At 44.7% G+C, this 13,561-nt stretch overlaps 1 protein-coding gene across 1 annotated transcript in view; it reads left to right on the top strand.

The window, feature by feature from the left end:
- Positions 1-13,561, top strand: part of hecw1a (HECT, C2 and WW domain containing E3 ubiquitin protein ligase 1a) — a gene marked incomplete at both ends in the record, with an annotated part of 355,736 nt that overhangs the window by 205,610 nt on the left and 136,565 nt on the right. Inside the window, 4 exons of the mRNA XM_083631916.1 lie at positions 646-790; positions 2,546-2,604; positions 5,844-6,082; positions 7,278-7,700. Coding sequence (XP_083488042.1) covers positions 646-790; positions 2,546-2,604; positions 5,844-6,082; positions 7,278-7,700 — 866 coding nt within the window. The remainder of the gene's footprint in view (positions 1-645; positions 791-2,545; positions 2,605-5,843; positions 6,083-7,277; positions 7,701-13,561) is intronic.

Here is a 13,561-nt window from a genome sequence, read left to right as displayed (position 1 = left end):
GGCGCAGATGATTTTGGCACGGCTCTAATTTACGTCTGCGACAGGTGCCGTGAACGTTTCCGTATCCCCGCCGAGAATTGCATCCCCAACATATTTCGGGGCTTTTTTAACTTAGAAATCAGGGAGGTCACGTCTACAGTACCAGACAATTATATCACTTTTAAACAGTTACATTTCTGTATGAATCATTACAATATGCACCCGTGAGGTGGGTATGCTGCCAGTGCTGGGGTGCAAAACTCGGCATAACACCTGGCGGACGGCGCAAGGCGGACTGCTATCTTCCCTGCCTTAAGGCACGCGCAAACAGGTGCGCAAGCGCTATTAGGGGATAGCGCCTGTCGGAAGATAGGGCCCAGGGTCTTCACCAAAATCACACCCAGGCAACGACATAGGGTCTGGACCAAAATCACATACAGTACAGTGGAAAAATATGGAATTTTAAAATGGAAAGCATGCAGGAACCCTGCCAATCATCTCACATATTCTGATATTTGTGGCTGTGAAGAACAATCTTAATCTATACAGTGATATGACCTAGTTAGCAGGGCAAGATTTCTATCAATTTAAATATTTAACACCAGACATCTTCAAAACAAATCAAGGTCTGGAAAAAGTATGGAACTTTTGATTGAAAATGTGTAGAAACCCTTGGTGAGACACCTGAGGTGGAGCAAGGAACCATGGAAGAAGAGAGCACGGTGAGGGAGGCCCACCCACCGACTGAGCCCCAGATGGACCCAGAGGAGGGGGGCTTGGCTGAACAGGAGGAAGAGGACACCGCCGAGAGGTAGGGCTGGGCTATATATTGGGTTATATATTGATATTATATCGATATTGTGATATGAGACTAGATATTGTCTTACAGTAGTTGTTGAATATCGTGATATGTCAGAAGTGTTGTCTTTTCCTGGTTTTAGGCTGCATTACAGTAAAGTGATGTCATTTTCTGAATTTAGCAGACTGTTCTAGCTTTTCTATTGATGCAGAATGGAATTTAACAGCCAAAAGATAAATAGTGAGCCACTAAAAAACTGGAGCAAGGAGTCTTCGGAAGTCGTCTTAAATGAATGTATTTACATATACCTCTGCAGAGAGATGCACTCCTGTACACTCATGGAAGCATATGCAGGTTTACATAATGATTTATGAAGCACAGAATCCTTTATACTCCTGGGGCCCTATCTTCATACACACGCTATTTGCTTTTTACACTTGCGGGCCTGTTTGTGCGCCCTAATGCGTGTCTTATCCTATCGTCCGTGCATCTTATGCTATCATCCACCCCGCATATGTGTCATGTGTCAATTTGCGCGCCAGCCACTATAGCGTCCCATTTTGCACCAGGGTCTGTGCGCTAACCAGGCATTTCCGTGCAAAATGCTTGCTTCGCAATTCATTGCGATGTCTTTGTGCTATGACATCTGAAAAGCACCTTTTAGCTCAAAAACCCCCGCTGCGCATGAGCGCACCAGTATCGTTGCGTCTGTGCGCCCAGGACACATGCAAATCCACTCTAGAGTTCTCAACGGTCCTAAAAAATCTAACCCGACCCAATCCAACCCGCTTGAGACTGTGATGATGTAACAAACTACTATGAATTATTTAAACAGGACGAGAGAATAGAATAGTTTAGATTATAATACAATACAATAGACTAGTATAGAATAGTTTAGAATAGTTTAGAATAGAATACTTTCGATTGGAATAGATTAGAATAGTTTTGATTGGAATAGAATAGAATAGTTAGGTTAGAGCAGACAGAGCTCAGCTCGCCCACCATTGTCACATAGAACACTCATCCCAAGACCACCCGACCAAAAAAAGCAGACCAGCGGCTCAAATATAATGGGAACAGTGTGTGTGTGTGTTACTGCCATCAATGTTTTTCAGCTTTCATTTTGTTTTACGGTATATGATTGTATGCTTTACTCCATTTCAGGCTCTCTCTCTCCTGCTCTCCGTGCTGTGTAATTATGCAGCGTACAGAGAGCTGCGCTGAGTGATGAAAAACCCTGACCCGCGCATCACTAGTGTGCGCCCTTATGACATCACTTTTGACATCATCACTGATGACATCACATCATTAGCTAATTAGCCTAATTAAAAAATCCGGCTCTGTCAGGTCACCCGCACTGGTGCCCTTTACACCCCCTGAAGGTTTCAGCCCGATCGCACTTGAAACGGCGTAGCCGTGGGCCGGACACAGAATTGAAACATACAAACATATAAATATCGCCCACATACTCAATTTTATATAGATAGATAGATAGATAGATAGATAGATAGATAGATAAGACAGATGAGATAGATAGATAGATAGATAGATAGATAGATAGATAGATAGATAGATAGATAGATAGTATTCGATCAGCGTCATCATGGTCGTTGCGGCCATGTTGTTGACATAGCACTGCAGCTCTTAACTAGTGAGAGCCATAATGAGCAGCGCTAATAGGAAGCTAGCTGCTGTTAGCGTTACCTCTATCGTCTATTACCGTTCCTGTTGTGTTACGATGGTGGCCTGTGTTATACATGGCTGTAGTAATGACAACAATAAAGCCCCCGTGGTTTGTTTCTATGCTATCTCTACCATCCGCAGACGTGAAGGGAGCGACACTGAGGATACGTCAGCACAGGAGTGTGGATAGTTAGGAGAGACAGGTGAAACTTTCTGCCAGCTCCTCACAGCAAAGTCTGTTCACCTTGTTTTTTCTTTTGTTTATTACAGGCATTAGCAGCAGCATACAAACAACAACCCTGGGGGTTTTATTGCTGTCATCACCATCGCTATTTTGTATTGTAATAGACCTTAACGTAACAGAAACGACAATAAGGGTCGTTACTAGTTGTCAGCTGCAGCGCTGTGCGTGCAGGACGGTATGTCAACAATATGACCTCTGCGACAGTGATGATGCTGATCAAATACTATCTATACTTGTCAATCAGATGTCCCTGTTTATCCATGGCAAACACATTTCTTTTTACAAGTCAACCAAAGAACCTGAATTACATCAATTAAAAGCTGCAAATCACAGATGTTTTTTTTAACAGTGTTATTGGTATGATCATCATCGCGATCTGCCCTCCCGTTTCCCAGAAAATGTAAACTTTTTTCTGATTGGATAGTATGAGGTCGGTGCCAATTTTTATCCATGAGTCTCTATGAGTTACAGTTGCAGAGATACGTGCATGCAGGAATACAGGAGAGAGATAGAGGACAGCGGGGGGTTGGGGGTTTCAAGTCACTGACCAAACACTCTGGGCCTGTCTGATTCTCAAGTGAACAAGCTATATAGGTGGCATTTCTAGGTAAGAAGTTGTAATTAGGCTGTCTGAAACCAGTTTGATACATAAGTTCACTGAATTTGCAACCTTTCTAGGTACCTGGTTATGGATAATTTTCGAGGAACCATACGATGGTACCTTTGTTTGGTTAGGATATCCCATGATACCTTGCGACCCTTCCAATCGACGAAGAAGAACGAAGCGAGCCCGAGTGAGCCCCTAATGGCGACGCCCACAAAGCCGACTGCATCAGAAAAAAGTGAAACAACGTTGGCTAAATAACAAATATCTGACACTTTCTTTTCAGGTTTTTTCTAGAATAGTCAATAACGTCAACCTTTACTTAATTTCAGTGCAGTCAGATGTTTGTACAGTGTCAGGAAAGTCACTTTTGAACAATAGTAGGAAGCATCTTACCTGACGGTGTTCTGGCCAGCAGCCACTAGTTAGGTTGCTAATATACATGTAACTAACCTTTACACTAGCCTTTAAGTGTAAGTGGAGTTCGTTTTAACCGTGCTTTATTAAATGATAAGCTGTCATTACTTCCCATTTGTAGCGTTTGTAACGTTTTCGTTACGCTGGTTTTTACGCTTTTAATTTGAAGGCGGAAAGGGAAAATCGTGTGATAGTAGATTGAATTGACACTACTGGTCTGTCAATTCTATCAGTTCATATGTACCATTTCCCTTTTTCCCCTTAAAATTAAAAGTGTAAAAACAGCTAACGAAACGTTAGCATGAAGCCTCGACCTTTCTGGATTATAAAAGTAGTATAACGTTAGAGAAAACAAGATTCAAGATTTTTATTGTCACTCCATAGTACAAGTATCACGTGTTAAATTCTTGTGCTGTAGGCTCCGTTACAACATAGTGCAAATAACAGTATAACAGTGCAAAAACAGGGCATATAGATGCAGTAAAACAAGAGAACAACAAGCAATAACAGTAAACTTTTCCTTTTCTTTTCTAGCGTAGACACCTTAAAACATAATTAAACATTCTGTTTGCACAGGTGCAAATAACATAGGCATAATTATCATATGTAATGGTAGCAGCTACTACATGATTGTTTATTTGTGTGTGTTAAGGAATCTCGTGGCCTGCGGGAAGAGACTGTCCCTCAGGCGATTTGTTCGTGCTTTTGGGAAAACAGCCACCAGCCATGCCGTTTTATACAAAAGTTATTGCCAAATGCTTTGGGATTCAACTTGATCAATCTTGGTCAGAAAAAATCTTGTCTATTCAATGGAAACAGCACCAGTGCGACCTCTCGCGTGCAATGCTACCTTCAAGCATGAGGACGTCTGAAACGAGTTATTTTTCATCCACCTATATTAAAATTAGTTACCTAATTAATCAAGTATCTAGTTAGGTAGCTAGGTGATAGGAGCTCACTTGATTTACAGACAGACCCTCTATACAGTATCAGTGATTGCTGTCAGAATATAGAGCCATTTAACACTTATTTTAACACAAAAACAATGCGGTCTGAACACAGCCAAAGAGCATATAGTGAGACAAGAGGAGACGCTCTTCTGCCTTTTTCACAACAATGCGCCACAGTCAATTTGCATTGGAACAAAGTAGCGGGTTGAATCTACTGCCTTTCCCTTTTTTCCTTTTTTAAATCAAGCAACAGGCCATTATGCCAGAAATCTGGGGGGGTTAGTCCCCCTTTAAGCACACCCATTTACTGCTTTAGCATGGAGCGCAGGCCTTTTTTCCCCGGTGCACGGAGAATAGCAGAGGGCTTGGCCATGCCTCCAAATTGCACTGCGCCACGCGTTAAAAGATGCGCACGCGCTAATAGGCACATTTGCGAAGATAGGGCCCCTGGTGTGATACAATCAGGCTGTTTTGAATACATAAGAGAAACAGGAGGGCATGTGACCCTGTACATAGTGGCGCAGAGTGTAGAGAGAAACTGGAAAATTGGTCATACTGTAGGTGGTGGTGTGTGTGTTTATGTCTTACTAGTATTAATAACTATATGTAATTGCATTAAACTATTGATTATCCAAATAAAAGCTAATATAGAAAGGCAGAAAAGGGAGTGTGTCTTTTTGGCTGAGTAGAAAAGATTATCCAAATAAAAGCTAATATAACTTAAACGTGATGTCTATTTATTATTTTACTTTACCCACTTAGTCATTATACCCACATACTGATGATTATTCATCAAAAATCTCATTGTGTAAAGATTTTGTGAAAGCACCAATAGTCATCACTACAATATTGTTGCAATATTGATATCAAGGTATTTGGTCAAATAAAGTCTTGTTTGAATAAAAGTGCTTGTGACATTCACGTGTGGCTTTGACTTATAACTGAACATTTAGGCCACTACAAAATACTGAGATATATATTATATTGTGTGGCACCATTCAGCCTAAAAATACAGAGAGATGATTTTTTAATCCATATTGCTCAGCCCTGCCGAGAGGAGAGAAGAAGGATTGAGGGAGGAGAGACAACCAGAGGAAGAGGAGCAGAGAGGAGAGTCTGGAGCCCAAGCCGAGGAGGAGGTGACAGGAGCTGTGGAGGAGGTGACAGGAGATGTGGAGGAGGTGACAGGAGCTGTGGAGGAGGTGACAGGAGATGTGGAGGAGGTGACAGGAGCTGTGGAGGAGGTGACGGGAGCTGTGGAGGAGGTGACGGGAGCTGTGGAACAAAAAGAGGAGGCCGGGGAGAAATCCCTGGCCAAGCTGGACTCTGAAACTCCTGTAGTGGTATCGGAGAATGACGAGGCTGCTACTGTGGTGGCTCCTACAGAGGGAGACACTGGATCCCAGGTAATGCACACTTTTGTACTGGTTAACGTCATCAGTAGGAGAGTGATGAGTGTCTACTGAATACCAAGACTTTTTTTTCTCAGCTGTACCGAGAAGTGAAGTTTTTAATCTCTGAGGGAGGGGGGGGGGGGGGGGCGGGGGGCGTTTGACAAGTCCTATACGGGCTGTGGGCCTGCCTACCTGGCAGGGTAAGACCTCCTGAAAGAATCTCTGCTCCTTCTAAGGACCATTCATGAGCTCATTGAAATTGATTGGTGTTTTGAGTTGTGGTTATCTTTGTAGAGGTAATGCACCCTTAAATGTGTACTGGTTGACAATGTCAGCAGTTAGAGTGACTACTCAGTACTAAGAAGAACTGAGGGAGTTCATTCTCAGTGAAGCCATAGCGCTCTGCATATTTTAGTCTGGTGAGGCCGGCAGACAGACCAGAGTGTATATGTGTACTGGATTTAAAGTTCTAACTGGAGCCACAAACCACCAGGAAACAAGAGTTGCAATCCATCGTCCAATTTATTTATTTAAAGGTTGATGTTGATGAGGATTGGCCAAAGATTGCCATGAGGATCGCCATGGTTCTGAACAGAAGGAAAGACAAATTACATCTTGTCCAAAGAAATCATAAATACAGCATTTCAATCTTTCCAAATATGCAAATTAAAGTACCATAAATATCCAAAATAACAAACGTTATAATCTATTATCAATTAACCTTCATATCAATCCTTAAGCTAACTTAAATACTGTATAAAGAAACTGAATTGCTACTTACATTGAAGGTTATTCAAAAGACACATGACAAACAGGTACAAGCACTCTAGTGAGGTGAAGATGTTTGGAGACAAAGAGGAGGAAGGCCTGGTCCCTGCCTCTATTTATAAAGTGGGAGGTACTACTAGCACAGGCACACTGAACAACCACTTGGTGTCTCCTTGTGGAGATCAGGGGAAAAACTTGTAGTTTCTAACAATATGAATAACCTGATTTCTCTGTGTTCCATGTAAACACCATATCCTGAATATGATCACAACCAGGATAAGCCTCATATCCCGTCTAATCAAGTCCATATTAATACAGTCATTGGGAAAATGAATGGGGAATGAAATCCCCATTCTGGAAGCTGGAAGAGGGTGTTATGTGACTTGAGCAGTCTATGAAATCTGCTATAATACAAATACCCTTGCCTTGCCTTGCCCAGGAAGCCACTGTAGAAACAACAGGCGGAGCCGTAGAGCGGGCGGGAGAGGGTGGAGTCTGCCCCCCGTGCACCTGCCAGTCCCAGTTCAGTCCCAGCTACAGCTCCTCCCAGGCCCCTCTGCGCCGTAAGAACCGGCCCTGCTCGCTCCCCGTGTCCGAGCTGGAGACGGTGATCGCTTCGGCGTGCGGCGAGCCCGAGACCCCACGCTCTCATTACATCAGGATCCACCACCTCCTCCACAGCCTCCCCTCAGCCCAGCACAGAGCTCCCAGCCAGGACGAGGATGAGAGCGGGGAGGGAGAGAGCATCACCCCCGCTGGAGACACCACCTCCACCTCACCCACCATAAAGACCTCCAGAGACACAGAGCAGGAGGAGGAGGAGGAGGAGGAGGAGGAGGACACCACCCATTCTCCTTCTCAGGTACTGTAGGCCCAGGTTGAAATAGAGAGGTTGGGAAAGTATGACCTCTAGTTGACACTCATCAGAAAACAACCACTAGCAGAAATGCAAATGTATGTTTTTTTTCTTGACTTGCTGCATGGAGAGGAGACTACAGACTTGACTTGACTTGACTTGACTTGACTTGACTTGACTTGACTTGATTTGACTTGACTTGGGTTCTGGTGCTTTGGGACTCTGACTTGTACTTTGATGACTTGAAAAGGTTTCTAAAGTCTTAGGGCTCTATCTTCCCAAAAGTGCTAATTTAGCGTTTGCGCTCGTCGCCGTGCGCAATGCAAATTGGGGGCGGACACAAGCGCATGCCTGTGATAATTGTACTGGGCATTGGCTGCCACAAGCCAAAGCAGGCGTTTCAGCGCTAAAATGTGGTGATAGATGGCATTATGCTATCGTCAGCAGCGCGCAATTACTTTGCGCTGAGCTTTGAAAAGGACCTCTTACGCGCAAATACCTCTCTGCACTGGGTTGCACACCATAATCTCCGTCCAGCGCAGCGCAGTGCAAGTAAAATCCCTTTTGGATATGTCATTACGCACAGCCTTGCCATGCCAGGACATCAAATTATGCTGCTAAAATTGGGTATTAGCAGATAATTCAGTGAGGCAATCAACTATAACTCACTGAGAAACTTTTATCACATCGCAAAGAGGGAAATTAATTGAGAAAACTTGTTGGACAATGGACATAGGTTATTTACCTTCATAACCACCCGGAGGGTCGTTGGCACCACAGACGATCTGTCAATAAGCTCTCTCTGTCCTCGCACGAGTGAGTACACTCTATTACGCATGGAGAGAATTACAGCATATTGCATGCCTCGCGCAAACATGCGAGACGGGAATGGTAAATGGTAAATGGACTGCATTTATATAGCGCTTTTATCCAAAGTGCCTACATTCACCCATTCACACACCGAAGGCGGCCAGCTGCCAGGGAGCAATTTGGGGTTCAGAGTCTGGCCCAAGGACACTTTGACATGCGGACTAGAGGAGCCGGGGATCGAACCACCAACCTTCTGATTAGTGGACGACCCGCTCTACCTCCTGAGCCACAGCCGCCCGGGATCTGATTGGTTTTGATCATCGACATAAATAAGATGGGCTGAGCGTGGCTATCTCCGCCCAGCAGGGTCAAGTGAAGCCGAAATCCTGCCAGATCAGTGAACCAGATTCTGTGCACTAGCTCCATTGAGTTAGAACCTCTTTGAGGTCCCCGCCCCTCTGAACTTTCTTATGTAGAGCTGCTGTTTCTAGATTTGCGCACAGTGCGTTGTGTATTTATATACAGTCTAGCTCTGTAAATATGGCACTTTAAGTTGTAATATTTTTTGTCTTGCCAAAAGTAACCAGGAAGATTCCCACTATGAGATCAGTTTATCAAAATGACGCCTGTACGAAAATCAGATTTTCGTTGTCGGAGATACAAACAACCCGTGTATCAGCCAGACAAGTCAGACCTCCGGGCTGCTCTCAGCCCGGCTGCTCTGAGAGCAGCCCGGGCTGAAGAGGAGCCAGGGCTGCTCTCAGGGGGAAAATATCGGATGAACTGATGTTTGCAGCTCTGTGTTGATTAGCCTAATGTTTGTTGATTAGCCTAATGTTTTCGTGGCATTTTTATTCACTTTATGATTTAATTCCTTTTGGAGCAAATGTTGGTTTAACAAATCTAACCATGAGGCTACGTTGTTGTACTGGTACAGTGTGGGTAGGGTAGCCAAACCTAACGTTAGCCCAGGGCGTGAGCCAGGCTGCCTGGTCTCTTCTCTGACTCTGTATATCCCACTGAGCTATATCTTATTTATGCCAATGGTATATCGTTACTAAGAGAGGAGCTTGTGAAGAACGAACATCCCCACAGTCAAAGCATTTCCATGAGATATCCATATATGGATACGTTTTTATATGGATATCTCATGGAAATGCTTTGACTGTGGGGATGTTCGTTCTTCACAAGCTCCTCTCTTAGTAACGATATACCATTGGCATAAATAAGATATAGCTCAGTGGGATATACAGAGTCAGAGAAGAGACCAGGCAGCCTGGCTCCATAATCATTATTGTTTTAATACCAAAAATAAAACCTCCATCTGTTTGTCTAAGCTAACGCTAACCCGTTAGCGATGAGCTAATGGCTGGTGGTTGTGTAGTAGGCCCCATCTTATACCCAGGAGTTAACGTTAGAAAACACATTTCCTGTCAGTTGGACAACCTGGTCAGTTCTGAAAATATGTAGATTATTGTGTTATTCCAGCTATCGTTATCGGTTGTCAAGTTATAGTAATATTAAGCTGACAAATAATGCAAAAACAGCCGGCTAACTCAAGCGGCTAATGTAGCCTGCATCCATTAAAACCATTGTGTAATAAAATAACCGATAACATAGCTGGAGTAACTCTTAAAACACATATTTACTGAACTTACTTCAGTCCCCAACCAACGTTACTTCCTCGCGCACCTTTCTCAAAACAATGTCCTTTTTATTGCGGTCCATCGATATGTCTGGTAGATAACAGACCAAGCAGTACTGTGTCCTGTCTATGTAAAACTAATGTTAGCTCTATAATATGAAGATCCTGTCCAGCCAATGATGGCTTGAGACTGGCTGCCACAGCTGTCAATCATCCCTTTTTATATGTCAAATAAAACTACTTAAAAACAAACTGATCAGAAAAATTACCACTTGCACAGGCATTAGCATGATAATAACTATCTAAAATGATACAAAAAAATTATCTGACGTGTACTGTGATTATTTCGGTTGTCCATTTCCCCATCCACTAACATGCGGAGGCGGGCCTTGTGACCTATACTGGCACCTGCCGCCAGAGTGGCGATCTAACATGCCATGGCTTCGCTAAAGGGGACCAGGCCTACACCCTTGGTTTTGATTGACGTAATGCCCAGCCTTGCCTGGCCACACCTGTGAATAATTCTGGTAGTTAAGACTGCCCAAATCCCGTTTGCGCAGGCATTTTGGGGCGCAGATTATTTTGGCACGGCTCTAATTTGCGCTTGCGACACATGCCGTGAACCTTTCCGCATCCCGGCCGAGAATTGCATCCCCAACATATTTTCGGGGCTGTTTTAACTTAGAAATCAGGGAGATCACGTCTACTAGACAATTATATCTCTTTTAAACAGTTACATTTCTGTATAAATCATTACAAGTATGCTCCCGTGAGGTGGGGATGTTTTTTTTTTGCTGATTGGCGGGAGAGCAAAACTCTGCAGAACACCTGGCGGACGGCGCAAGGCGGAAGGCTATCCTCCGTGCCCTAAGGCACGCGCAAACAGGTGCGCATGCGCTATTAGGGGATAGCACCTGTCGGAAGATAGAGCCCTTAGTCTCGCTTGCCAGACTATGTCCATTTTGTGCTGTAGCAGCATAGGAGAGTCTGGCTGCTCTTACTCTCACTCTGGTCTAGTGGGGGGGGGGGGGGGGTCAGACGCTTTGTTCTCTTTTTATATATATTTTTTTTATTCAACTTTTTTGAACAACATATGAACAAGACAAACAAACAGGCTCAGCCACAGGAAAAGAAAAGAAAAAAACAAAAACAAAAACAAAAATATACAGTATATCGACATTCAGTATTACGTCATGCTACCAGCCACGTAAGGTGCTTATATGCTTGTTAGAGGTATTGCGCCCAGGATCCCACACAGGGGGTACATGAGAAACCAGCCCGGCGAATCACCTGTCACCCCCAACCTCAACGAGGTAGGCTAGAAACGAGTCCCAAATAGCAGAGAATTTCTTAAGTGAGTTGGTCCTCAGGAACCTAAGTCTCTCCATTCGTATAACAGAGGTCATATCCGTCAGCCACAATTGAAAAGAGGGTGACTTCCATTCCTTCAGGATGAGTTTCTTGGCAACAGTTGTCCCCTGTGTCAGAGACTGTTGACGGCTCTGTTATCTTTACAACCATCCACCAAAGTACCAAGAAGGCCTGCTTTATTGCACAATCCAAATCTTCGTCAGAGCCATTTTCAGCGTGTGAGCTAGCTGCGTTGTTACATTACATTACATTTCGTCATTTGGCAGACGCTTTTATCCAAAGCGACTTACAATAACACACTTTTTGTCAGTAATAGAGCAATCAACTATGGAGCACAGTCTATGACAACTACAAATCCTGAAGGAACAGTGGTACGAGTTTAGTTTAGTTTTCTTTCTTTTTTTTCTTTTCTTTTTTTTTTAAAGAGAGAAAGAAGTTAGATCAAGAAGGGCCCAGATGGAGCCTGAAAAGGTGAGTCTTTAGTCTTTTCCGAAAGATCGGCAGTGATTCAGCAGTCCTGACCGAAGGTGGCAGCTCGTTCCACCATTGGGGTGCCAGGGACGAGAAGAGTCGAGATCGGGATGAGCGACTTTTGAGCGCCCGTAGCGAAGGAGGAGCGAGGCGCCCTGCACTGGTGGAGGAGCGAAGGGACCGGTGAGAGGTTTGGAACCTGACCATAGATTGCAGGTACAGGGGAGCTGACTGGTGTACTGCCCTGTAGGCCAGTACCAGTGTCTTGAATTTGATGCGAGCTGAGATGGGAAGCCAGTGGAGGTCCCGGAAGAGGGGAGTGACATGAGAGAATTTGGGTTGGTTGAATACCAGACGGGCAGCAGCGTTCTGAATGAGCTGAAGCGGTCGGATGTCGGTGGCAGGTAGGCCAGCCAGGGGCACGTTGCAGTAGTCCAGGCGAGGGATGATAAGTGACTGGACCAGGAGTTGAGTCGCTTCTCTTGTGAGGAAGGGACGGATTTTGCGGATGTTGTAGAGGGAGAACCTACAGGAGCGTGCTGTCGCAGCTATGTTGGCTGAGCAAGACAGCTGGTTGTCGAGGATCACCCCAAGGTTCTTAGCTGTTTGGGAGGGCAGTACAGTGGTGTTGTCGATGGAGATGGAGAGATCTGCGAGAGGACAGTCTTTCCCTGGGAGGAAGAGTAGCTCTGTCTTACCAAGGTTGAGCTTGAGGTGGTGGGCAGACATCCAGTCGCCAATGTCCTTGAGACATGCAGAAATGCGAGCCTCGATTTGAGTGTCAGAGGGGGGGAAGGAAAGGAAAAGTTGGGTGTCATCAGCATAGCAGTGATAAGAGAAGCCATGAGAAGAGATCACATAGGCAAGAGATCTGATATAGAGAAGGAAAAGTAAGGGGCCCAGGACTGAGCCCTGGGGGACACCAGTGGTAAGAGGGCAGGATCTGGAGACGGACCCTTAGCCTGGGTAAACCCAGCCCCCAGTGACCTGCTCTCAGGCTCACCCTGCTTACAGTCACAAGGGTCTGGCCTCCCACCTATGGTAATCGATTTCTAGCGGTTGTTGCGCCCCCCCCCCCCCCCCCGATAGACCACTCCATCAGCCAACCGTCATCCAACCAGCTTAGCGCACAGAGCACATGCGCAGTGCAACAGATGGCGTCATCACTCTGCGACCTTTGTTGTTAGCACATGAGCTAACACTTTTCATTTCAGTACTGCTAGCACGCAAATGGCTACAACCAATGTGCCCATGCAGCCCCTCCGCCCGAAATGTAAACAGACTCAGAGCTGGCCTACGGATCGATGTGTGATTTCCAGGTAAGAATATGTTATTCACAGGTATATGCCACACTATATATTATCTCAGAAACTACCGTAATTGTGTTTGGTAAGAAAGACATTCGATAAATGACTGACTTTTCCTCATCGGCTGTAGTGGGTTAGCGAGGTAACGTTAGCTAGATTACGGAAGCATTTAACGATCTAATGAATTCTAGAAAAACATGTCAGAAGCTAGCTAACGTTAGCCACGTGTAACATACAGTAACTACTACGTTTTATATTATTAG

This window comes from Poromitra crassiceps, assembly GCF_964638095.1.
Source record: "Poromitra crassiceps genome assembly, chromosome: 2".
NCBI classification, from domain to species: Eukaryota; Metazoa; Chordata; class Actinopteri; order Beryciformes; family Melamphaidae; genus Poromitra; species Poromitra crassiceps.
This window is presented reverse-complemented; position numbering and strand designations above follow the sequence as displayed.